Source organism: Drosophila virilis, chromosome X (genome assembly GCF_030788295.1).
Source record: "Drosophila virilis strain 15010-1051.87 chromosome X, Dvir_AGI_RSII-ME, whole genome shotgun sequence".
Lineage (NCBI taxonomy): Eukaryota > Metazoa > Arthropoda > Insecta > Diptera > Drosophilidae > Drosophila > Drosophila virilis.
The window spans coordinates 11589674-11616386 of NC_091543.1; the positions used below are offsets into that span (position 1 = coordinate 11589674).

At 42.0% G+C, this 26713-nt stretch overlaps 5 protein-coding genes across 12 annotated transcripts; 2 read left to right on the forward strand and 3 right to left on the reverse strand.

Moving 5' to 3' along the window:
* Nucleotides 1–943: 943 nt before the first annotated feature.
* On the reverse strand, nucleotides 944–3456 carry Nsun2 (tRNA (cytosine(34)-C(5))-methyltransferase Nsun2). Its single transcript, XM_002057268.4, has 3 exons — nucleotides 3278–3456; nucleotides 1361–3194; nucleotides 944–1289 (listed from the first exon to the last, which is right to left on the reverse strand). The coding sequence occupies exons 1-3, from the start codon at nucleotides 3335–3337 to the stop codon at nucleotides 1006–1008; spliced, it is 2178 nt and encodes a 725-aa protein (XP_002057304.1). The 5' UTR covers nucleotides 3338–3456; the 3' UTR covers nucleotides 944–1005.
* Nucleotides 3457–3911: 455 nt separating this feature from the next.
* Nucleotides 3912–4694, forward strand: dgt4 (dim gamma-tubulin 4). Its single transcript, XM_002057269.4, has one exon. The coding sequence runs from the start codon at nucleotides 4010–4012 to the stop codon at nucleotides 4541–4543; it is 534 nt and encodes a 177-aa protein (XP_002057305.1). The 5' UTR covers nucleotides 3912–4009; the 3' UTR covers nucleotides 4544–4694.
* Nucleotides 4695–4809: 115 nt separating this feature from the next.
* On the reverse strand, nucleotides 4810–7332 carry Tip60 (Histone acetyltransferase Tip60). The gene is made up of 5 exons (XM_032439932.2): nucleotides 7174–7332; nucleotides 6882–7008; nucleotides 5462–6800; nucleotides 5176–5388; nucleotides 4810–5072 (listed from the first exon to the last, which is right to left on the reverse strand). Coding segments are annotated over exons 1-5 (1734 nt in total). The 5' UTR covers nucleotides 7228–7332; the 3' UTR covers nucleotides 4810–5071.
* Nucleotides 7333–7659: 327 nt separating this feature from the next.
* On the forward strand, nucleotides 7660–24123 carry tyf (twenty-four). Of its 8 annotated transcripts, none has more exons than XM_032439923.2 (8): nucleotides 7660–7809; nucleotides 8590–9151; nucleotides 9349–10183; nucleotides 12145–12273; nucleotides 12393–13427; nucleotides 14325–14885; nucleotides 16911–20928; nucleotides 21513–24123. In XM_032439923.2, exons 3-8 carry the CDS (start codon nucleotides 9422–9424, stop codon nucleotides 21584–21586), a joined length of 6579 nt encoding a protein of 2192 aa, XP_032295814.1. In that variant the 5' UTR covers nucleotides 7660–7809; nucleotides 8590–9151; nucleotides 9349–9421; the 3' UTR covers nucleotides 21587–24123. The 8 variants fall into 8 exon arrangements, with proteins under 8 accessions (XP_032295814.1, XP_032295817.1, XP_070067484.1 ...); XM_070211383.1 differs by having other exon boundaries at nucleotides 7663–7953; XM_032439924.2 differs by having other exon boundaries at nucleotides 7663–7953; nucleotides 12393–13295.
* Nucleotides 24124–25420: 1297 nt separating this feature from the next.
* Nucleotides 25421–26449, reverse strand: LOC6633776 (uncharacterized). The gene is made up of 2 exons (XM_002057272.4): nucleotides 26294–26449; nucleotides 25421–26229 (listed from the first exon to the last, which is right to left on the reverse strand). Exons 1-2 carry the CDS (start codon nucleotides 26307–26309, stop codon nucleotides 25601–25603), a joined length of 645 nt encoding a protein of 214 aa, XP_002057308.1. The 5' UTR covers nucleotides 26310–26449; the 3' UTR covers nucleotides 25421–25600.
* Nucleotides 26450–26713: the final 264 nt, after the last annotated feature.

Sequence of the window (26713 nt, forward strand, 5' to 3'; positions counted from 1 at the left end):
TTTGGAGCTTTTACCTCCTTTTTTGCGCCCAACTCATATTTTTTATATTAGTCACTTTTGGCACTGGCTTTTTTTATTTGTTTGGCAATGTATTGCATTTCTGCTTCCGGCCAAACGACCCGCTGGCGCAGTCGCATAACGTACAAAACGAAGTGCGCTTTTGATTTAAAAAATTCTTAAAATTTGATTGCATTGGCGCTCTTTGCATATGCATAAAATATGTACATATATAGATAAGGGTAAAAGTAAATAGCTAAACTCACCACTTGTAGGCAATTTACCGTTGCTTTGATGCACGCTTTACACTGGAGCATCCATTGTACGCATTAGCCAATTTACCGTTGCTTCGATGCACTCGAGTCTCAAGCATCCATTATATCCATTATATTTGCTTTTATTATGCTGAGATGATCTTTAATCGCTTTCTAACTTCAGCTGCTCGGATTATTTGCCGTATTCCGTTAACCACGCTCTTAAGTCAAATTATAATCGCTTCGCTTATATATTTAACACAGTTTTAACACACTTTTGCCGGTAGAGCTGCCAGATAGTCATATGACACCGAAACCGTTCGAAAAACGTGGCAATTTTCGCAATGCTTGCAAATAAATGTAATATTATTGTAATATAATTTGCGCGTTAAACGCGTGCAAATATAAGAATTGAACACACTTTTACTGAACAAATACAAAAAAAAAAAATCACTTATATGCATGCAAAACGCGCCTATACTGCTGCCCATACCACTGAACACTATAAATGCAACTTTTTTAGTCGATTGTTTGATACTTGTTTTGCGCCATTTTACAAGTGTGACCATGCAAATGAGAGCAAAAAAATCTCAAAAGTCAAAACGCGCGAATGCTTAAAGCGGTGCAGCAACTGGGGCCAGAGCTAATAATTGGGTGGATAATCAGCATAGAGTGTAATTGGATTATACACATATGAGAAAACAAAAATTGTGGTCAGTTTAATTTCGTAATAATTATGTTTTAGTTGTACGTGCTAGTCCTGGTCCGAGCCGACGCTTTCTTGCAGCTCCTCCGGCTCTGCCTTTTGCGCTGCCACATCGACTGCTGCAGCAGCTTCGGCAGCTGCTGCGGCAGCTGCCTCCTTGGCCTTCTCATATTTATTGACCTCAAACTTGCTTAGATCGGCGCCGAGCAGGCGCAAAATGTGCACCGTCTCATCGCGATCGACGTAGGCGCGCAGACTGGAGGTGCCGCGCCAGCCAACAATGAAGAGGGTAAACGCCTCGTCCACATACTTGAGTACGCAGCTGCCAATGCCTGCAAGGATGTGGCAAATGGATTAGCCAGGCGGGTATACAAAATGGGCAATTCAAATGCCTGTCACTTACCCAGCTCCTTGCAGCGCTGCTGTGTTTCCGGCTTCAGTTCAAGCGTTGACGGCGGCTTCGTTGGATCCGTGCAGTTGAGCAGCAGCACCAGATCATCGCGCTCCACCTGAATGCGGCGACTATTGCCAATGAACGCATTCGAGGTCTGCAGGCCCTCCTGGGCCAAGCGATACGGATGCGCCGTATGGCGATTCTCGCAGCGCACAAACGTCTTAACGCCCGTATTGATAATCTTGATGTTCTTTTCATTGTTTAGGACCAGATCGCGTATTGGCTCCGAGCAGTAGTAAATGTTCTTCTTGCGCTCCGTTTGGCAACGGGTGAGCAGGCAGCGTTTGTTGAGCGATTCGTCCAGCTGATAGAACTGCTGAATGGACTCGTAGTCGGCATCCTGTTCGCCAAAGAACACATACGGATCCTCCTTGTAGCCATGCAGGCGACGTCGCTTGCGCTGTGGTCCCCATGGCGTCGATTTCTCCTCCACTGGCTTGCCAGCCGCATCCAGCTTAGGTTCTGGCTGCGGCGCCGTTTCGGCCTGCTGCTGCTGCTGCAGCAAATCCTGCAAATCGTTTTTCTCGAAATTCAATGGTCGTCGCTTCTCGATGACGGCCACAAAGAAGCCACCGCTGTCCTGCAAATGTGGTAGCACACGCATGCACTTTTCCAGGCCAATTGTGGCCAATTCTTTGGCGGGCAGCGGGAACATTGCCGGGCGTATAATCGTGTGCAGCTGCTCGGGCACTTCGTCAAAAGTGCTATAGACGGCATCCACCTCTTTGGTGGCCAGCTTCCAGTTGGTCATGCCCGGTTTGTGTTTAAGGCCAGGCACTAGATGCGCAGCATCGACCAGCTCCAGTGCACCATCCGCATCCTTAATGATGCGCTGCAGCACCGCCTCATTCTCAATGGGATTTAGCGAGCACGTGGAGTAGACCAGACGCCCGCCAACCGCCAACATTTCGGCACCGCGCCGGACAATCCGATACTGGACACCATGCAGATTGTATGCCTGCGCCAGATTCCATTTCATCCAAATATCGGGATTCTTGCGCAGCGTGCCATCGCCCGAGCAGGGCACATCGCACAGTATCTTATCGAACTTGAGTATGGATTTGTTGCCGGTGGCGGCATCGGTCTGCAGCAGATTGGGAAAGAAACTGCTGTCGTGATTGGTCACCAGCAGACAGGGCGAATTGAGCCGTTTGGCCTGATGCACCAGCATATAGCAGCGATTGTTGTCCACATCGTTGGCCAGCACAAAACCCGGCGGTATTTTGTGCTGTTCGGGCGCCGCATGCAGCGCCTCAATGAGCTGCGCTGTCTTTGAACCGGGCGCCGCGCACATGTCCAGCACCTTGTCCGTGGGCTGCACATCGAGCACTAGTGGCGGTATCATGGACACCGCCTCCTGGCGACTTATGCTGCCCGCCTTCGTCTCAACAATGAGAAAGTTGTGCAGCCGAAAGAGCGGCTCCGAGCGACGAATATCCTTGCGTGTCAAATGCAATTGATAGGCCAAGCCATTGGGATACCAGGGCAGGCATAGTGGACGTTCCACCTGTTCCGCGGGCAGCTCGTGCAGCTCAGCGACAGCGCGCACATATTCGGTAAACAGTTGCGTCTTGATTATGTTCAACAGCGCCTTCGCCTCATCCTTGAAGCCTGTCACACGGAATGTGGTGGGCAGATTGTCGCGTATGCTGGCCAAAAACTGTGTCCATTCCTCCTCGTTGGCGCAGATATTCTGCAGGTGATAGTATTTAATGAATGACGCATTATCGCGCTCAATTTCCTTATAGGGCTCGGCACGACGATCGGGACGCTCTGGAGCACCCTGCAAGAACAAACATAAAAAGCGAAAACATTTAAGAAAAATAAGTTTTATCTACACTTTTGATAGTGGCAGCAATTCCCTACATTTGCACGCTTTTGCCGTTTTCTAGCTGCAAACGGATTTTGTTTCTTGCCACGCGCCATTATGCAAATTATTTAATATTCTATTCTCGTTTGCTTTTCAAATATTAAAACAAATTTAATAAATGCTAAATTGCCGTGCGTTGTGTTTATTCAATGAGCCGGCAACACGTGTTTCGCTTCGATCTGGCAGCACTTACATATTATCGAGGATAGCAGATAACGATAGTAAAACTATCGTTCTAGCTTAAATCACGGTTGGCACTTAAAAAAGCACAAAAAAGTTAAAAACAAAAACTATGTATTTTCGATATAACAATGTAAACATTTTAAATATACATTTGAAGAACTTTTTGGATTTCTTTAATTTAAATAAATATGATCACATAAGATCTATACTAATAACAGCCAAGCTTAATTTGTTTGATAGAATTTGAACAATTTTATATATGGACATTTTTGTATTTGTATGGGTTGCATGGATGTAACCATGCAGCAGATATTACAAATAAATTATAGAAATACCAACCGCAGAACAAATTGTATGCATTAACACAACGAAAGCTGCTATAAATCTAAGCTTAGTCCGGCAACACTGCCCATCACTATGCCTACGTGCCTATCGATAGTTCAGGCATTTGCCATCGATAAGCAACTCGTGCCTTATTCAAATCAAAGTACAAACTCAAATATTTCATTATAAAAATTACATTTGTCTTTAAGAGGTAGAAAACAATGGAATCAACAAACACGACAAACAGCAGCCTTGACGACATACAATACCTGCTGCACCTGGAATCCCTCAAACGGTACACAGAAGAGGCCAAGAACATGCAGCGCCAAGTGGAGGAGCATGCGCGCAATTTCGTCGAAGCCAAACGCCAATATCAACGTGAATTTGCGCGTCTTGTCAGCTTAAGCAAAAACATCAATTTGTGCGAGACACTGGACGCGAAGAGCTCACACATACTCGACACCCATGTGTCGAACACAAGTCTCAAACTGTCCGAAATGAGCGCCGCTCTGGCCAACGAAAAGCGTCCCAACGAAATGGACATGCGCATTCTGGAGGAGTGCAAGCTGCAGCTGGAGCGCAAACATCGGCCGCGCATCAAGCTCGCCAAGCATCAGCTCAATGTTGCCAGTAACCGGGAGGCGCTCAAAACGCTGCGCACCACGCTGGACAATGTGGAGAACGGCTTTGAGCTATCCACGCTTGCGACAATGGATCAATTGACAATTGAGCTGCAGCCACCGCAATCTAATTAACAACATTGTATAAATATCTTTAGTACTATTAAAAAAAAAAATTTATAATTATAAGTTCCAAGCTTTAATTTGTTTGTCCATATGCATAACAATTTGTAAATTTAGCTATGTACACATGAATTTATCCATTAAAAAAATCAAAGTAAAAAAACTTAAAATTGTAACAAATTCAAGTGTTTTTTAACACTGTATCGATGCTGTACGTTAAATTTGAAACAATTTATAGATTTGCTATATTTGCTGTTGAGCCAATACAAGCGAGAACCTTTTGAAAATGCTTACAATTCTTTATTAAGTATAATTAATAACTATAAGGAACAAAAAGATAACGAACTTCGTTAGCTGCTAATGCTAATCGAGAATCTGGTCTTAATAATTATAATAATAATAATAATAATGAGATAAATATGTATAAAGAAGTAGGAATGTTGACGATGCAAGCGTTTCAAGCAGCGACAAACATTTATTGTACTTTCGGCGGGGTTAAGTGATTTGTTAATTTATTAATTTAGCAGCAGTTGAGCGCATTCTAGGAAAGAGAAAATGGCAAAGATTAGATATTTCTGTGGCACTTCAGTGACAACTTGACGTGTGGTGACACGCCCAAACGTCAATGCTAGCAATGTAGTTACCACTTGGAGCGCTTCGACCAGTCCTTGGGTGTCCAGTGCAGGCACTTGGAATCGATGCGTATCTTGCGCTTCATCATGGCGCGCTGATGCTGCTCAATGGTCTCCCGTCCGATGCAGACAATATACTGGCCCTTGTAGTAATTGATCAGATTAAGATTCTGCAATGTGGAGATCACATCCTCCTTCTTAATGGAAGTGCACTCGCAGATGTCGCTGTAAGCAATTCGGTTCATACATACATTAGGTGGTTCAAAAATGAAGCTGTTTATATTGAAATATTGTATACTTGATGGTAATGGTGGGCTTCTCGCCGTCCGTGCTGGTGTTCTGGCTAATCAAAATCTCGAGTATGGTCTGTGCCCAGTAGGAGCGATAGGAGAGCAGGCCCAAATCCGAGAGTGGCTTCTCTGGCGAACCGGTTTTACCCTCAAATTTGGACAGCTCGTAGCTAAACTCAATTAAGAGCTTGCCATAGCCCTTGCGCTGATATGGCGGCATAGTCAAAATGCAAGCGACATTATAATCCTCGGTGCTCTCCTTCTCTTTGGAAAAGTAGCCAACAATGTGAAAGCCGCGTGAATCAAACTCGGTCATGATGTAGAACAAAAACGGATCCGTGTCATAGTAGAGGGTCTTGTGGTCCAAAAACAGTTTGGCCAGCAGGCAGAGATTCTGTGCATACACCTTGTTCTTGCGTCCATCGATCTCAAAGAAGGAAATTGTGTTCTTGCGATAGATCTCATTGCCGGGCGGATGGCGTAGATTACATTTGGACAAGTGACGCTCCAGGCATTTGCGACTCTTGCAATACTTTAGACAAAATTCGCATATGTAAATGCAATTCTCTTGGCACAGCTCCTGCGGATATGGTGAGAAGTACCAGGGCTTAATGCGATGACGACCCAATTCGATCATTTCAACATTTTTCATGCGCGTCACCACATCATCCTGATGTGTAACCATGCTGCCCGATTGCCTGGGTGTCGCCATTTTGCCATCCTGCGAGCCATCCTCGTTGCCTGCAGATGTTATTCCTCCTCCGCCGACGCTGCCGGGTGTCGTTGGCAACAGACCCCCATCGCCGGTCACATGCAACGGCGTCTGGGATGTCTGTAATGTCTGTTGCAGCTGCTGCGACTGTTGTTGTTGTTGTTGCTGCTGCTGCTGCTGCTGCTGATGTTGTTGCTGTTGTTGTTGTTGTTGCTGCTGCTGATGCTGTTGATGTTGCTGCTGCAGCGTCTGCAAATGATGTGCACTGTGGCTATGGCCGGAGTTACCGTGCACTTTGCGCCGACGATTGATGCGCTTCTGTAAAGCCGCCGCCAGCACATTGTTGCCATTGACGAGTTCGCTGCCGCCGCCGACGCCGCCCATTGAGCCGACAGAACCAGTTAGTGGTATGCCAGTGCCAATGCCACCAACAACGCCACCGCCAACGCCGCCGAGGCCAGCGTGTTGCGGCTGCGGCGATGTCGGGCGCGAGACACTGCCCGCAAGTGAATGATGACGCTTGGGCGTTGTGACGCCCGTGCTGGTGCCAGTCTGTGGTCCGTCGCGGCGCGGAAACTGCACCTTGCGCGTGTCCAAATCATCCTCGTTGACCCACTCGTCCAGGCGCTTATTAACTGTGCAAATGCGACAAATACAAAAACAGTTAAGGCCCAATTGTTGATCGTTTATCACATTGCCTCCGTTATCCTACTCACAATCGACATAGTGCACATAGAACTGGCGCCTGCCGTCCTGCTCCTTGATGCTGACTATCTCGGCCAGCGGCCAGTCGTCGGTCTTGTGCATGCGCACAGATAGGCGGCAGCCCTCGGTTAATGCAGCCTGGCGTTGGGTATTCAATAATTAGCCACATATTGGAAAATGAAGCAAAATGAAAAACACATATTGAGCTCGGCAACGTTTAGAAAGAGATGGCTACAGTTGCTTGGCTTTTCTATTTGGTTTTCATTTTGATGGCAGTATATCAATATATTTATATATATTTACCGTCGATTCACAGATTGATGCAACATCATCGTCGAATTCATATTTGTTCTTCATTTTGTTGTTGTGTTTATGTAAATTGCCGCTTTAATTTCATTTATCCGTAGCACGTCTGTTTCAGTTGTTGGTCGCAAATTGAGAAGTATCAAAATATCGCATGTTATCGATACTTCAATTGGTCTCTGTTAATTTAAGAAACATGTCTGCTAGTGCCAGCTATTGGACCAACTTAGTCCTTAAAAATAGGTGTTAACGTCTTTATCGATGCGATATCGATACTACAGACATTATCAAAAAGTTAAATGGAATTCAGTTAATAAATTCAGTTTTACTTAAATCATTAAAGCCATTTCAATCTGTTAAAAACAGCTAATTAGCGCAAAATTGAGTCGAGCAAATGTAAACGGATAAAAGCCCAGTGTTGTATTTCACAATGTAATCGTACAAGTATTCGATTACCTCATAGTTGCCAATAGTGCTGCGAAAGACATGCGAAAGTGTTGTAAAGCAAAACAACTGCGCTCTAAAGTGTTCGTTCTTTTCAGAATTTTTACGTTTATGTGTAATTTAACACAAATATTAAACTTGTGCATTTACAATAATGATATATAATGCATTGTTAACGTTAATAGTTATTGTGTAAGCTTACACCAGCCCTTCTAAACCAACATGTCGTTTTTTCGCTATGTGTAAGAGAAGGTCAGAAAAATGTACATACATATGTGTAGTGGAAGGTGCATAAGCAAGTGCGTGTGCGTGTGCGTGTATGTGTGTGTGCATTGCGTATGTATAAAAAATAAAACAAATCGCTAAGCGATTAACAACAAATTAAAAGTGCAAAGTAATCACTGTTAGTACATATATGAGCTTATATGTGTATGTACATGTATATATGAATATGTGTGTGTCTATACATATATATCAAAATATATATGCATGCGTGTGCGAGCGCGCATCGTAGCTGTTCATGCTAATAGAACGTATTTGTAAATTGCTACAACAACAAAAACTGTGTGGCAAAATGACGTGTTTGCGCTAGTGTTGCCACTGACAACAGAATGCCAGGGCTGCCAACGCGTGTGCACAACCAACCTCTAAGCGGCTAATGCCTATTTTTCCTGTCAGCATATATTTTGTTGTGGAAGTAAATTAATAGCATATCAAAGAGTACAACGCATTTTCGATAATTAAATCATCCACAACGGTGCGTTCGGTGTGTGCGTGTGTGTGTGCCAAAAATAACATTGCCAACTAGATATGAGCGTATGTAAATTTCGGTTTGCAACTAGAGATGAGCGCATGTGAATATCGCCCATCTCTATTTGGCAGCACTGCGCGGCTTGGTAAAGCAAATGATTTTTTTTTTTTTGACAAGTCGCATTTCTTTTATTTAATTTTTTTGCATCAATGTTTTTTAAGTGTAAACTGTAGACTCGGTTTCGGCAATGTGAGAGTGTTCAATCAAATGGTAGTGACAACGTTGCTCCGCTAAAAAGCAATTTAACTGGTTGCATTCGATTGACGGATTGAGAGCTGCACTAAAGCGAAAAAAATCAACAATTTAACAAACAAAAAAATATATATATATGAGAAAAAAAAGCGAAAAATCAGCAAAAACACAACAGCTACAGTGCGTAGGCAACGGTATTTGCACAGCATTAAGTTTTGTTAGAACAACAAACAACAACAATTCTACAGTTCATTTGCGTTCGCAAATAAACAATAGCGTGCGATTGTGAGCGTGCGGTGAGAGCAAAAAAAAAAAATTACGCCAGACACAAAACAACGTGAATACTGGAATCGGGCAACGCTTAAGGACAACAAGTAGTGTGAGGAGAAGAGCAAGCTTAACAGTATTAACGGTGCCCTTTTGGGTGTCAGCGGCTGCGGCGTTAACACGCGCGGCGGCCTTGACAGCTGTTTTTGTAGGACAACGGGATCTGCAGCGTATATCTCACATCCATTTTCGGGAACCTTGTTGGTAAGTAACTGTTAACTATGTTTGTATGCGCGTGTGTCTGTGTGTGTGTGTGGGATAAAGAGAGAGAGAGAGAGAGAGTAAGCTTATGACGCAGTTACGCTCTCTTTCTCTTAATATATATATATGTATATTGTATATATATATGTACATATTTATATGCATACATACCTACATAAATATGTGTATATTTTTGCCAGGTTCTGTTTTGGAAGCTGCCGAACTGCCAATTGTGCGTATTTGTAATTTTAATGGCATTTCGTTGTTTGTTATATGCCACAAAAGATGAACAATGAACAAATTGGTGTTTCATCAATATCATCAACAACCTTATCATCCGCAACATCCACAACTGCTGCTGGCAATAGCAGCGCAGCTGCTGCGCAACTCATCAAGGCCATATCAACAGGCGCCGCAACTGCCAACGCCAACGGCAACGCCACCGCCACTGGCACCGGCAACGCCAAAGATAAAGACAAAGACACAAATATTGCCACATTGGTAACAAAAATCCAAGCTATAATACCCGATACGCCCATCGTTTCAATTGCCGCTGGCACGTTGAGTGAGAGCACCTCAACAACCACATCCACTAAGACGACACCGACGCCCTATTTCCAGGAGCAGCTAACCACCTTAATGTCGCACAATGTAAAGCTGGAGCAGCGTCCGGCCAACGACAGCAGCAACAGCAACAGCAACAGCTATGACCTGTCCAATAAAAATAATAACAGTAGTCAATCAGCCTCTGTGCTTACCCAAAATCATGTGCCGGCCGGTGATAAGAAAAGCACTAACACTAACACTAACAGCAACAACAGCAACAACAACAACGCTGCCGGCAGCAGCACCAACAGCAGCATTGCGAACGCAGCGCATCACAATTTGAATTTAACACCGCTGCTAAGCAAATCTGGCCAACCAGCACCCGAGGTGATTGCTGCCGCAACTGCGCTGCATCAGCGACGCGGTGCTACCACCAAAGGCAAGACCCAAGATGACCAAAATGTGGGCAAGCGTCAGAAGAATAAAAAGGTGAGTTTGTCTATAATTCACCATTCCCTTCCCCACCATAGCTAGCAACCGTTGTGTTGAGTAACTGCGTTAATTAGCAATTCCTTATTTTCTAGTAATAACATAATTTTTATATTGATATACGTATATGTATATGTATTTGCTTGCATTGTCCGCGCTTTAAATGTCCATTTCATTTGATCATTGTTGTTGCCTTGTTTTTCTGAACCTAACTTAATTTCTTTTACGTTCCTTTTCTTAGATTGATTTTTATTTTATTCTATTCAATTCCACAAGTATTTCTCTTTTTGTCATTCATACTATGTGGTGTGTGTGCGTGTGGGTGTGTGTGTGTGCGTTGCGGTCTGGCCGTCTTCAGCGGACATCGCAACAATTATTTTGCACACACAACACTCACATGTATGGTACATGTGTGACGCACACATGCACATACGCATGTGTATGCCCTGAATGTGGTCGCACGTCATATCAGTGTTTTTGAATGATTTTCCAATTACATACATATCCAATAAAAATCGCACAAACATTCTATAAATATCAACAGAGCTGAAACAAACATACATACCTACACGCATATGCGTCATACTTATGTATGTTAGACCACATACATATACATATGAACATGCATGTATGTAGTATATAGAATATTCCTTAAAATATGATTTTTTTTTTTTTTCAATTACTGCCCATACAAAAATTGATTAACTCTTAATTCAATTAATATTCATATACAATTCAATTTAATGTCGATGTTGAGCTGCTGCTGAAAGCGTCATTTTTAAAGTGCTTAACAACGTGTCATTTGCAAGTGTTGCGAGTTACGAAAGAAAAACCGTTACTTTAGCTCAGTCAGTCTGCAGCTATACATAACAAAAATAAAACGAGAAAGGGAGCGCGTTGGTATGAGCGTTGTCATTTCACTCCCGCTCACGTTTAGCGAAATGTGCCTGGACAGATGCCGTTATCTGACAGACGCCATAACTCCTTCCATCATAGGCTTGCACAACACACACGCACACGTGCAGGCCGCGCTTCACATACATCCATGCATGCATACATACATACATATATATATATATTTAGATTATGTGTGCGTGTGCATGTGTGTGCGGTGTTTAAGCAAAATTGCAGATCGGCGGGCCGAACGTGTCTTTAAAACGTGTCTCTTAAATTTGATTTATTTTAATATTATATGCATATAATTTTTTTTTTATAGTTGTCGTTGTTGTTTTAATTCATACATATATTCTAAATACGATTTGAATATGTTCTTGATTTCGTTAATGGTAGCATTAGGCAAACCACAGTTCTATTAACTTATCGAAGAACTTTTTGTTCTGTGGCGCCGCCGTCGTCGCTGACGTCGCCGCCGACGCATTTAACTTAACCACACGCATTAAATTGTTTTTATTTAGTTTATTTATTTATTGCACTTGTGTGCTTGTGACTTGAGCCTGACATATCTAAAAACGTATATATAAATATAATACATGCATGTGTGTATGTGTGCCTGTTTGTATGTATAAATATAAAAATCGAAGCCAAGTGCGTTGCATGTGTCAGAATTATTGACCAAGGCACCGTGGCAAGTCAAGCTGAAGCTGAAGCTGAAGCTGAAGCTGATGTAAGCCCAGTTGCATGCCAACAATTCCAGGTAAATCGAACTCGCAACAGCCCTCACAATCCCTCACAGCCAAAAACCGCCCACACTTTACGCAAATGCCGTGAGCCAAAAGGTTTCGTTAGATGAAAACCAAAATGTTAGGCGCAGTTGCGTTTTTGAGGTTAAAGACAAACACACGCAGCTCCTTGACTCGGCGGACATATCATTTTCTCAGCTCTCTGATAGCAAGACCAATTTTCTTGAATTAAAATATATAAAAAAAAAAAAAAAAAAATTAAAAAAAATTAAAAATAAATAAAGAACAAACAAAAAAAAAAAATAATTTAAAAACTTACAGACAAAGTACGATGCTTGGGAGGATAGCGAAATAAATGATCTCGACGACGCATCATTAAAGAAACTGCTTGAGGAGGCCTATTGGTATCGCAATCCGGGCGACAGAAAAAACAAAAGTGAGCGTTTTCTGGTAAGTTAATCTTCTTTTTGGCCTCAATCTGTGCCGATAATATCTGTGCATTAGATTGTTATAATTTTTTATTTGTTTTTTTTTTCCTTTATTTTGCCTTTTTTTTTAATGTTTCACAGCAAATGCTCAAAAAGGCTGAGTACGACGAGGCAAACTCTTATCGTGCGATTAAAACCTGTCTAACACGCAATACGTCCGCATCATCATCAACGTCCAGCGGCTATTACGGCCACAGCAGCAGCGTCGGTAGCGGCAGCAATTTTGGAGCGCACAATAGCAGCAGCAGTTATCATACAAATCATCGGACTGCGTCGCAACGTCATAAGCAGGGCGGCTCTTTGCAGGATTTGGTCGAGGCAACGCATCGCAGCGAGCTGGCAACAACGTCATCGGCGGCGGCAGCAGCAGCAGCAACCCAACGTTTCAACTGTGATTATCAGCTTATTGGCGCCAGTAGCAGCAGTGGTGGCAACAGCAACACCCGCGCCAATCGACGTCAGCAGCACAACAACAGCAGCAACAGCAACAGCAACAACCAAAACTCCGCCGTTGTCGGCAAGAAATCGTTGAAGAACAACAACAGCAACAGCTCATCCGTATCAGTGCGACAACGCGAAGGCGGCAGCTTGCCAAGCAGCGTTAATTTTGAGATGGCCAATATGGATGGCAAGCAAAAGTTAGCCATTGGCGATGAGGGCGTGGCAGGCAATGCCAATCCCAATCCCAATCCGAATCCGAATACCGTCAATGCTTCTACTAGCAAGGGCAATCGCAACAACACCGGGAGCAGCAGCAGCAGCTTGCCCAGTCAATTGAATGAAACTGGGAATACCGTTATTGAGTTCGATGTGGATGGCAATGGGGATCGGGATGCTGCTGCTGCTGATGTCGGCGGTGCTATCGGCGGCGGTGCTATCGGCGGTGGTGCTATCGGCGGTGGTGCTATCGGCGGTGGTGCCATCGGCGGCGGCGACGGTGGCGGCGCTTTGACAGCCAGCCAACTATTTGATGAAGCGTTGGAGGTAAGGGATGGCACTGTAGAGATGTGGGACATCAACTTGGATCAGACACTTTGGGATATGATCAATTATTCGCAAGCATATTCGAATGCCGAAGACGAACACTTGCTTAATGATTCATCTAAATTGCAGGCGGTAAGACGCGCCTCTATTCACGCGTATCCATTCATCTGATCAATATAATTAAACAATGAAACATCCCATTAACCAAGCGCCCAACCCGTATCCCAACGAAAACCATTTGTTTAGCTTGTCCGTTGTCACTATTAATAGATCATGTGTTTTATGTTCGTTGTACATTATATCCTGTATATATGTATATATATATATATATATGTGTGTGCGTGTGTGTGTGTCAATCATGTATTTCTCTTAATGTAAGATGTGACTCTAAAGAGTCGATAGTCATTAATTATATAAAACGATTATTAGGCAGAGAGTAGCATATATTCAGTAAGAAATTAAGAAAAATAATGTTAAAACAGTTGGTTAATATTGTAAATGGATAGGATAGTTCAGAAACAAGCAGCTGTAAATTGATTTTGAATTCGATGCTCGCTCATGTCTCATGTCATAAAAACAGAACCTAACACTCAAAATCCCGTTTGCAGTCACATTAGAATCACACAATTCCCATCTCCACTCTCGCTCTCACTTTTATATTGTTAATTTGCATACATCGCCATCTCTGTCTCTGTCTATTCTAAGTACTCTTCTAATCGCTGTTATCGTTCATTGTACTCGTCTCTCATCTCGTCGCTCGATATTCGCTATTCCCCTCACTCGTTACGTTTTTGTTTTCTCTCTTTTTTTTTCCATTACATTTACTCGCATCAATCATGAAAGCAGTGTGGAGAATCGGTTTTAGAATTCGGAACAAGTTGAAGCATAATATCGCTGCAACATAATTTAATTGAGAATTGACAAATATGTATATATGTAGCTGTAACTGTATTTATTCTTCCAATTTATTTTTAAACAACATTTTTAATTTATTACAACTCTTTTAATTGCACGCAACAACAAACAAAGGCCCGTAACGATAAGGGAATGCCGAATGTGGCTGCCAACCAGGCCATGCCTCTTAAATGTGAGAATCAACTGGACATTCTCAAGCAGCAGCAGCAGCAGCAACAACAAGAACAACAACAACAGCAGCAGCAGCAGCCCGATGGCAAGGATTTGGGCCCTGTCAAAGAGTTCCTAATCGATGATCCACTTCACTTTTCGATGCTGGAGACATCCGCTAAGAATCAGAAATTGGAGCAGCAACAACTGCCACTACCGCAGTATCCGCCAGCATTGGCCAGTGCTGTAGCTAGCGGACAATTTACTCTACCGTTGGGCGAACAGAAGCGCAAAGTTGACGCTGGCTATGTATCTCTCAATGATAGCTACACGGCCTGCTCGTCCGTGTTTGGCTTGGCTGGCAACTTTTCATCGGGCAGCAAGAGTTCATCCAAGGGCTCTGGCGGCGGCAACAGCGCTGAGCTATTTGGTGGCGCTGATCTACGTCCGGCTAAGATTGGACGCATGATGACCGCAGCTGCCGCTGCAGCTGTCGTCGCCTCTCACGGCGCCAAGGCCACAACGGTAAGTGAGCAGGAGTTGGCGCTCGACTCAAAATTTAAAGAATTGTAACTTAATTAACCTCTATGTGTATTAAAAATTCATGTATTCAAACAAACAAAAAAAAAAAAAAAAAAAAAAACTGGGCTAGGAATGGTTTTGTGTGCAATTGTTGTATATAACAAGACAGAATGAAGCATTTACGATCCTATTACAGAATCTAGATTCATGCACAGCCGGGTTCATCTATCCATGTCCGTTCGTTCTTCTGTCTATTTCTTCCCCCACACCCCCCCCCCCCCCCCACACAGAGAGACAATTGGAGCCAAGGACTGGGATGGTCGGACATCAAATCGATTTTTCGATGCCTTGATCTTTGATCTTTTGCCTTACTTCTTATTGGTTTTTGGTTTTTGGTTAAATTTCTGCAGCACGAGAATAAAATTTGGTCAACGACGGGCAGCATAAAATGCGTACTTTTAAGTAATATTTGGGTTTGAAATTATCTGGTTAAACAAAATTAATATTTGGTGAAACTTTGATTGGATTCTAGTCGGAAACGGGCTTGAAATTGGGCATAAAATTGCTAGAAACAAACTTGACAGTTGATATTCGGCATAAACATGAGTTTCTAAGCCAAAAAGCGCGCTGTATTGCAATGATAAATAGTTGTGGCTTATTAATTACAATTTACTTGTAATTAGTTTGTTTTACGTTGGGCAGAACTTAACAAGATGTTCTTTATGTAAACAACTTGCTAATTCTCGCTTATTTCAACATTTGTTTAGCAATACCTACGCCAAGTTGTACTCGGCTTTCGATTCAATCGGTCTCTCATCGCATAGGGTTCGATTGCAATAAATAAATGTTTGATTGGCTTGATGGAAAAAATCGAAGTTTGTCTGGCAGAATCTATGCGTGCTAGTTGGCAAAAACGAAATGTTACGTATAGCTGAGATGGAAACATGGTTCTGCTCAGCAGATGGTCTTGGCAAGTACACGAAGGAACGGCTATTTGTGGACAGACAGTTGAACAGAGATTGAACACCTTTGTAGGCAGAGGGCTTGGATGGGATTCGATATGAAAGCTTTATTTCACGATTGTTCATATTAAAGGAACCATATGATGTGGCACTTACGGATAGGTTGGGAGAATGGGCTGGTAAAGCTTTTTTTGTGCAAAAGATAAGTGGACGGATTGTGTGTAGAGCTAGCATATAGCAGGTGTTCTAATATACCGATATAGATTTAATTTTCGCTTATGTATGGAGTGCATAGGTAAAGCTGTAAATGATAGATATTGTCAGGTGGCTAGCATGTAACTGCAACATGATATAGTCGTTCGATCCGGCTGATTATGGCCTATGCAAACATTTCCCAAGACACTAGTTCCCATGGCAGATAGATGGCTATATAGACTCGGCTGTTGCTATGGATCAAGAATAACTTTTTGTTTGTTCATCTATATATACTTCATGCACTAAACATTTGGCTGACAGTTTTATAATATATATATATATATATATATATTGCTATATTGAATGTCATACCTGTTACACACACTGCGCAACAAGCTCTTCCCTTCATATGTGTACAAACAGCCTTTGTATTGAGCTAAGACTGTTTATTGTAGGGTATTGCCGGGCAGGCATGTGGTTGACAGCACGCATTCAAGTAACAACAGGGTTGCATTCGATAAGAAACTGTTGATTTTGACGTGCAACTGTCAAACGTGTAAATACGCGAATCGGATGACAGAATTCATTTGAAAGCCACAAACGGAGAGTGAACAACACACAATAAGTCGTACAATTGTCAAAGACATAGGGCATCAAATAGCCAATCAGTTTGTAATATAATGAGAAATTGGGTATTTTGAACACAAATGAAAGTGAAACGTTTGAAGCGATGTAATAACGCACAGATCTCCATGTTTAAGCTGATGGTTAGTGCACGTTATTGTTGCAACATTTGCATTAGCCGAGCGAGAACTCTATGCAACTTGTGGCATTAAGTAAATTATGTTTTCTTTTTTTGGTTTTATTCTAGCGCCAGTTTGATGAGAACGGTAACGCGTTGGGCGATGGCTATGCCGCTGGCAATGGTACTGGCAGCAGCAACAACAACAATAATAACAGCAGCAGCAGCAGCAGCAGCAACAACAACAACAACAGCAATGGCAACGGCAACAACAACAACACCAGTGGCGGCTCCTCCTTCACAACGCTTATCACAACCACCTTGGGCAGCGGCGGTGGCAGCGCATTGACAGCCCCGCTCCAGCAGCAACATCATCAACAACATCAACAACATCAACAACAACAACAACAACATCATCAACAACAGCAACAACAACAACAACAGCAGCAGCAGCAGCGCTCAAATAGCGTATCCACATTGCTCACAACTGGCGGCAATACAACAACAACAGCCATGGCTGCTGCCGCAGTGGCCGCATCCTTTAACAGCCAATTGCAGCAGGTGCCAGGCTCTGCTGCTGCTGTAGCGCCGCCACAGCCGCCGACGAAGCTCAAATCGAAAAAGAAGTCACAGCAGGAGCGTAACACGACCACCGTGGATGTGGAATCGGTGGCCGGTTATCGTGGCAAGGATCCCGTTGAGCAGCTGGTCAAATACATTGAAAACGATGGCTCGGCGTGCGCGCAACAGCAACAGCAACAACAGCAGCAGCAAAAGAAAAAGGAGCGCAAGAAACAGAATAAGCTTAAGAAATGCAACTCGCTGGAGGAGTTGCGCAGCTGCGCCAAAATGGAAGTCGATGAACTGAAGCGTCAGTCGGCCACCACCGAAATGATGCGCAACAAAAAGGGGGGCAAGCACAATTCCGCCTCTGTTGCGGACATCAACAAGAATTGCAACAAGGAGCAACAGCAGCAGCAGCAGCAACAGCAGCAACAACAACAGCAACAACAACCAACAGCACAACAATCGCAACAGACAGCGGCGCCGCGCAAAAGCGAGCGTCGCTCCTGGGGCACCGAAGAGTTGCAGTATTTGGGCGAGACGCCGCCCGCATTGAATGATGCCAAGCTGAATGACAGCGGCAACAGCAGTGCCAGCAACAATTGTGGCGATACGCCCTCCTCATCACAGCTGGGCGCAGCTGGAGCCGCAGCCGTAGCCGTAGCCGCAGCGGGCACTTTGCCAGCGCTGGAATTGCCAACGCTGGCGCGCATGTCCGAAATGGAGGCGCTGAATACGGTGCTTAGCGAAACGGCTGAATTTCATGTGGTCACCAAAAAGAAGAAACCAAAGAAACAGCGCGCCGTCACCATGGATGATGCGGCCGTTGCGGCAGCGGCAACAACTGGCGGCAATTTGCAGCGCATGCAACAGATAACCAAATCAGCATCGTCCAACATGATGTCACAGCGTTTGCGCAGCAACATGGATTACTACAACAATAGCAGCAGCAGCAGCAACAACAACAGCAACAACAACAACTACTATGCAGCACATGCCAGCTATAGCAACAACAGCAACAAGCAACAGCAACAACAACAACAACAACAACAACAAGCGCAACAACAACATGCTGCCACATCGTCAGCCACAGCCGCTGCAACTGCAACTGCAGCTGCTGCTGCAGCAGCAGCTGTTGTTGCTGGCGGCACGCAGGATAATTCGCGTCGCAAGTCCACGTCGTCTATGCCGCCCTCGGAGAAATCCGATTCAAGTGATCTCGACTCGGTGCACTCGCTGCCCATACAAACCGTCAAAAAGAAGAGCAACAACAAGCGCGTCGCCGTTCAGGCCAAGCATAACAACAACAACAACAACAACAATAACAGTAACAAAAATAATAACAACAACAATAACAATTCATCGGCACCCATTTCATATGCGGACATTGCGCGCAACAAGCGTGAGCAGCTGGCCCACGGTCATGGCGAGGACAGCGATGCTGGTGGCGATGCACAAGGTCCGTTGACGCCGCAATCGCTGCTGCTGATACAGGACAACAAGCTCAAGGGTAAGTCCAAGCAGCGTCCCGATTTTCCAGAGCTTCCGGGCGCCATGGCTGCAACAATAACAACAGCAACAGCCACAGCAACAGCAACTGGCGCTGCCGCAGCCGCAGCGCTCATTAGCTATTCGCAGAGCCTCAACAAAACGGCTGCGCCCAGCGACATGGAGGGCAACAACAGTCAGGAACAGCAGCACCAGCAGCAGGCAACTGCTGTTGCCACTGGCACGCCCGCAGCAACAGTTGCAGCGGCAGCAACAACCACAACAGCAGCTGCGGCGGCAGGAACAACTGCCGGCAGCACCTCGAATCTGACAATAGCAGGCAGTGGCGCCACAGCGCCGCCAGCACTGCAAAAGTCTAAAAGCGTGGAGCACGATGCCAGCAGCTATAGCTTCAACAGCAGCAATCTGGATCTGCAGTATCCAGCGCTGGAGAAGACAGTGAAGCGGCACAGCCTCAATCATGTACCGCTGGCGGCCAATGTAGCCACTGGCTATAACTTTGCAGCAGCTGCCAAGCAGCAGCAACAGCAGTCGGATGCAAAATGCAGCATGGAAATGACACCGAGTGCAGCAGCAGGAGTAGCAGCTGCAGCAACTACCTCAGGCAAGGCCAAGTGCAAGCCAAAGGAGCTGTCACCCAGCAGCAGCAACAGCAGCAGCAGCAAGAATAAGGAGAAATTCCTTAGCCAGAAGCCTAGTCAGAGTCAGGATGAGACATGTTCGCCATCGGCGCTGCCCGTTAGCTTCAATTTGGCCAGTGGCCACAGTGGCGGCACCATTACCTTCAAGGCAACAGCGGCCACACAGACGGAGGGCGCCAAGAAGCATAGCGGCGGCACTGCAGCAGCTGCTGTGCAGACCACATTGCCGCCGGTGGGCAATAGACCCGCTGTGATTATACTCAACGATGATCGCGACTCGAAGCTGGGCAGGCTCAACAACGAGTTCATCTTTGGCGATTTCAATGAGGACGAACTGAAGCTCTTTGACGATGCCAGCGACAAGGAGTCCAACGAAAAGCAACAGCCTGAACAGCAACTGTTGCAGCTGGACAAGGAGCAACAGACGACACCAACAACGGCATCAACAGCAACCGCTACCGATCCCCCCAGTTGTGAGCAACAGCAACTGCAGTTGCTACTCAATGATTCGGGCACTGCCTCCGATGTGGTCAACAGTTCGGCCTGCATGGATCTGCTGCTTATCTCAGGGCAGGCGGCACAGTCATCGCCCAATGCAGCTATTAACAACAGCACCAACAGCTGCAACAACACCAGCAGCAGCAGCAGCAGCAACAACAACAACAGCAACAGCAACAACAGCAACAACATCAATTCATCAACATCCTCAACACCATCATCGTCCGCCTCGTGCTCCACCTCGGCCTCCTCATCGACGCTGAGCAGCAGCATTGGCAATGGCAACGGCAATGGCGGCGGTGCCGCCAATCAGTCCAACGATAGCGGCATCTATGGCGCTGCCAACATATCCAATACCATTGCCGCCGCCGCTGCCATCAAGGATCAGGTGAATCATTTTCTCAGCAAGGCCAGCGCCAGCGCCAGTGCCAGCAGCAACAGTCACAGCCATAGTCATAGCAACAGCAGCAGTTGCAGCAGCTGCCACGATGAGCCGCTGCCCATGCAGCAGCTGGAGACGTGCAACGATATCGAGACGGCAATTATAGCGGCCGCACGTGCTGCTGCTGCCGCCGCCTCTTCGCGCAGTGCCAGCTGCAGTCGCAGCAATTCGCTGGAGCAGCCGCCAGCCACACAAATGGGCGCTGCCAAAACCAAATCTCGACCAGCTCTCTACACGAACTACGGCAATGCCGACAATCCAGCTGCCCATGATCATAATGATGATGATGATGACGTTGATAACGATGATGATGATCATGATGATGATGATGATGATGATGATGATGAAGAGGAGCAGCTGCATGAGCTCAGCTTTATGTCCGATCTCAAATCGGATTTTGTGGCAACCGCGCCGCTGCCACTGATGCCGACACCACCGACGCGCCAATCTCTCATGTCCAACACGGAGCTCATTGTGGACTACATCAGCAGCTGTAAGTCGACCAGAAAAGAAACGAGAGAAATAAGTGTATACATTTATATAAGTTGCATGTGTTAGCTGCTCCATTGCTGTTCGATGCTTTAGCGATAACGATATTTATCGCTATTTATCGATATCTAAAACTGATTTCCTTAAATTTCCTTGTAAAGCATAGAAATTGTTCTCGAACCTAAAATGTAAACTAGATACAGATTGGAATCAATGTAGCAGGCGGACCTACAGATCTTTGGTTCCTATAGGCGTATGCTTTTATCGATAAATTTAGGAAACACGGCGCAACGTAAGGAATTTAAAAAATAACTTATATTTTTATTCACGTATCGCATTAGGAGTTTAGAAGAGCTTCCCTCCTTCCATTGCCTGAGCAGAGCTTGTTTGTTTCAAATTATCGATAACTATTCTTGTAATCGATAAAAAAGGCGATATCGAAATTCGGTTTTTACATGGTTTATTAGACATAACTCGAAGATTATTAGAGCTTTTAAATATGGTTTTATATGATCAAAGTAAAAGCAAGAATTCAACTGACGCACTTAACTCTCGCTTTCTCTTTCATTTCGCACGACCCCTGTTTAGCCTGGAATGCCATAGTCAATAGCAAGTACGTGACCTTCTACAATGAGCAGGAGGAGCAGCAACAGGAAACTTAAGGAATGGATTCAACATGTTCGGCATTCAAACCCCCGATGCCGCTCGTCGTCCTCTGCCGTTGCACTTCTGCTGCAATTTAAATTGGAGAAAGGAAAACAGGAGAGAAAAAAAAAAAACACACACACACACATATACAGGAGAAAAATGAAAGAAATGAAACACGGAAAACTGTAAACAAAAGCTATTGCAAAAACACACAAAATTTTATATTATGTTGCATGGTTAATTGTTGAATCTTTATTTATGTGGTGTGCTGTCTATTGTTAACACACAATTGCACACACACACGCACACACGAATCACATCTACCAGCTAGACCTACACACATATATAAACATATGCATATAATTATATATATACCTGTATGTATATATATATATGTATATATATATATGTTTATATTTGCTATAACAATACGCTTTTTAAGCTAATGTAATCTTTAATTGTACCAACTATTGTTGAACTATATTGATCACCATTGGAAGCCTCACAGATTATCAATAAACAAAAACAAAACAACAATAATATTAACAAGTAACAACAACAACAACAACAGAGACACCAATTCAAGTCAGGAAAGCGCTTAGGGTTCAGTTTTTTTTTGTTTCTTTTTTGTTTTTTTTTTAGGCCAAAAGTTAAGGTTCCAACAAGTTGGCCAGTTAATTGCATAAAATGTCCTCTATATATATATATATAAATATATATATATATAACTTATTTAAAACTAAATCTAAATGTAAGACAACAACAATAACAAATTGAATTTTGTTATATTTTCTAGTTTTAACCGAAAGCATAAAACTATTTATTTAGATATATAGGAACTAGTTTATATATATACGTATATATATGTGCATATACATATATATATATATATATGAAAAAAAAAAAATTAAATTTGAATATTTTCAAGCGCATTTTGAAAAAAAAACATTAATTTTTGTTAGAAAGCTCTAGGATTTTTTTTTTTTTTTATTGTTTCTGTTTTAATTATTGTCAAAATATATATGCATAAATATTAAAATTCGTTAGAGAGCTTAAGAAATACATTTAAAAAAAAAGGAGAAGAAAAATAACTATTTGTATGCCAGGAAAATCTAGTTTCTTTAGGCTAAACGAAAAAAAGTCAAAGAAAAAAAGAAGAAATATTCAAGAAACACTCAGAAAATGATGAATGTATGTAAATACGAAAAGAAATTTGCGTTTAATATGTATTTAAAGAATTTGATATGTGTATAAAAGAAATATATATATATATCTATATGAATTTATATATACAATATATATATATAAACAGAAATATGTTTACATAGCTATGTAAGCAGGCAGCCATAAGCCTAAAGAGGAGACGCGTGTACTATGCTTGAACCCGTACTTGAACGAAGTAAAGCCAACTACCCGAACCCTCAGCCCAGAAATGGGATAAAAATCAGTAAAAAAATTTAAATATAAACATAGTTTACAGGTCAAAGCAAAACAAAACAAAAACAAAAAAACACATAAATCAAAGCATAGGCACTTTAAGAAGCAACTATATTATTAAAATACTTTTTTTTTTATAAATATACATATATAAATACATATATAATTATATATATATATAAATATATATATTTATATATATATATATATATATATATATACACCTATATACGCATACCTACATAAATATAAAAGATAAAATATAAAAATTAAAAAACAAAAAAAAAAACAAAAACGAAACGTTTATCGTTTTAAAATCATGTAAAATGTAAGCAAAACTAAATGAGAAAATTGAAACTTACATTTAAAAAATTATTTAAAACACTTAATAAATAAACAAAACACATTTCAAATAAATAATTAAGTCAATACATTTCAAACAAATTAAATTAATATTAAATAAAAAGAAAAAAGAAAACACATCAAAACTTAAATGCGCATAAATAATGTTTCAATTTTTCGATTAGCATGTACGAAAATTCATCAAACTTAAAGAAAACCAAACATAAAAACAAAACCTCATTACTTTTGTATTCGATGGCGTGCTATTTAATTGGACAAGCCTAGTAAAATGCTAGCAAAAAAAAAAAAATGAAAAACTCCAAAAAAAAAAACTTAACCTCAAAAAGAGGAAACATAACCTCGAAAAAAAAACAAAAACAACTGCATAGGCACATAGCGCTGTCTCTTTCATTTGCATGCCAGCAGCTCGCAGCTAACCTCAAAATAAGCGTCAAGTAACCGAAAGAAAGACAGAAAGCAGTTGCAAAAAAAAAACGTATAAAAAAAAACAACTAACATAATGTAGCTATGTGCTAAACTATATAAATTAAATGTTTCTTATGTGCGTGTATTTATGTAATATATATATAAAAAAAATATATACTTATATTAACTAATCTAGATGTGGTAGTTTTGTGCGTATGTATAGTCCCACAACATATTACACACATCCAAACAAATTACTATAGTCTGTCTGTGCCGCGTGAAAGAGTGTGCGTGCGTGTGTGTGCGTGTGACCATGTTGCGATATCCCGTTCGAAAAAAAAAACAACAAAGAACAAGTGTGCGAGATCGAGCAGCTAATTGTGCGCGAAAGCACGCACAAAAGCTAAACGCTATGTCACGCCATATATACAGGGCTGTATTTCCTGATATTACCAAATAGTTCATGGATTATATTCAATTAATATTTATGTGGCTCGAGCTTGGAGTTTGGCAGCTGTTCGCTAACAGACCAAAGTAGCATTATATAGATATATATATATATATATATATATATATATATCAACTTGAATGTCGTACAATTATTCAATTTGAATTGAATTCTTTTTCTATTTTCGATTTGTTTTTGTTATAAACATAAGTTCTATATATCCGTCTGGTGTGCACTTGTTGGTTGAGAGAGAGAGAGAGAGAGAGAGAGAGCGAGAGAGTGAGAGAGCGAGAGAGAGAAATAAAAATATGATCATATAAACTAACTAAAAACTAAGTTAATTGCTAGCTAAACACAGAGAAAACAAATACGAATATAAATCAATGTAATAATTTAAATAAATTAACCAACTTGGCGTGAATGTTAATGTTTATAAGTGTGTGAATGTGCGTGTGTGTTGAGGTTGAAACAAACTCTAAATTTATATGAATGTATACTTCTAATATTATGTACTCTACTATTTACTTTTAAATGCTACTACTACTACTACTACTACTAATATTATAATTACAATTACAATTACCAACTAAATGCTAACGATAACAATGCATAAAAAAAAAAGAGCAGAGAAAATGGAATAGAACCTAAAACCACAAATACATAGCAGATGCCTAACATCTCTCCCAGCTCTCTGCCCGTAACCTCCCCCCCTAACGTATATATATAAATATATATATATATATATATATATATATTTAACTGATACAATACATACCAATATTTGTACATGGAACCCAAAAAGCAAGTGTAACTAAAATCTAAAAGAAAAACAGGATGCGTCGTGGCATTTAGAATTTAAAGTACGTTCGGGTTGCAACAGTTTTTCAGTCTTTTAACTCGCAGCAGTTCTCAACTGACAGTTCCCGAACAATAAAAAAAAAAAGAAGAAAATTAAATATATATATTAAAAGTGAAACTAAAAAAGAAAACCAAGACGAATTGGTAGTACATACCGAGTACATTAAAGAGCGAAAAACTTAAGAAAAAAAAAAAAACAAAAAAAAATTGAAATTAATAAATAAACTAAATGGCAAATGTGTTTAAAATAATATTAACTGAAATAAGTGTATTTGAAATGAACGAATCGAATAAAACAAATGAAGAAAATCGTGTGCAGACAAATGCGTTATTCGACTAGAGTTAATACTCGACTGTATTCAATTTGGAATTCGAGTTAATGCCCAAAAGAGTTTTGCAAAAATTGTTATATTTTTTTTTCATTTCGATTTTTTTTTTTTTTTTTTTTTTTTTTGTTAAGGCTTAATTTTGCTATGTTTCTTTGACATATATTGATGGTGGAGGAGGGCTTGGATTTCTAAAAATTGGTAAATTTGGGCTTGTGCTTGACGACGACAGTGCGATTGCGCGTATAATGTGGGCCATAGCCGCGCCCGAAACCGGGCAGTAGCTTAACTGGATTGGGATCACGATGGAAATTGATCATCACCTTGGCCACAATTGATATGACGCGATCCTGTTCGCCGTTTTGGTACAATGCATCCAGATAATCAAAGTATGATTCATAGCGAGCGAATTCACGCTCTCTGGGTGACAACAGCAGAATTTTGGTATCTCGTTGAAAATCGGTTATAATTTTCAATTCCTGTTCCATGAAGCAACAGAATGCCACAGATTCGGACTGCATGCAGCGAAAGAACTTATTCAATAGATCATAATTGAATGGCTTTGTCGGTTTGCGTGGCGATTTAAATTTTGGCCTCTTCAGCTTGGAAACGAAACGTTTCGATAGCGTTGGCAGGCGCTCCAGTTCGCGCATCTGGGACATCTCGTGCAGATGACGATAATCATCGATCAGTGAATCGCGCTCCACGCCCACAGCGGCCAGCTCGCCATCGGTGAGCATGTCCAGATTGTATAGCTTGGACAATTCGCCATCTGTTAAACTGCAGCAGCCGGTAAATTTAAGTTTTTGTTTTTCAACATCTAGACGAAAATTGTGATTGCTTGATTTGGGGGATTTTTGTTGAATTGTGTGGCCAATATTTACCATTCGTATCGCTCATGTTTGACTATTTTAGTGTATCCCTATTGTCTACGGGTAGAAAATATAAATATGTTTGGTTTTAGAATAATGAGTGTGTTGTCGCTATGAATTTTTGTTGTGAATGCCGGACTAAGGTTTTTTCATTTTACAGGTCTCCTTCGATTTGAATTCAAAAACAAAGCTTTCAACTCATAGTTAAGGCTTTTTAGCTGGTGGGCTTGAACGCCATCAATTTCGATTTGAAAATCGATTTGAATTAACCGCCTCTCGCAGGTATCGTTCCTGCTGCCATCCAAGGTATCGATATATCGATGATAGGCACAAGCAAGCGGTTAAAGCAGATGGCGCATGCAACAACAAATGATTAAAGCAGACACAGTTATGAATATCATAATGTGAATTATAACTAAAAAAAAACAATTT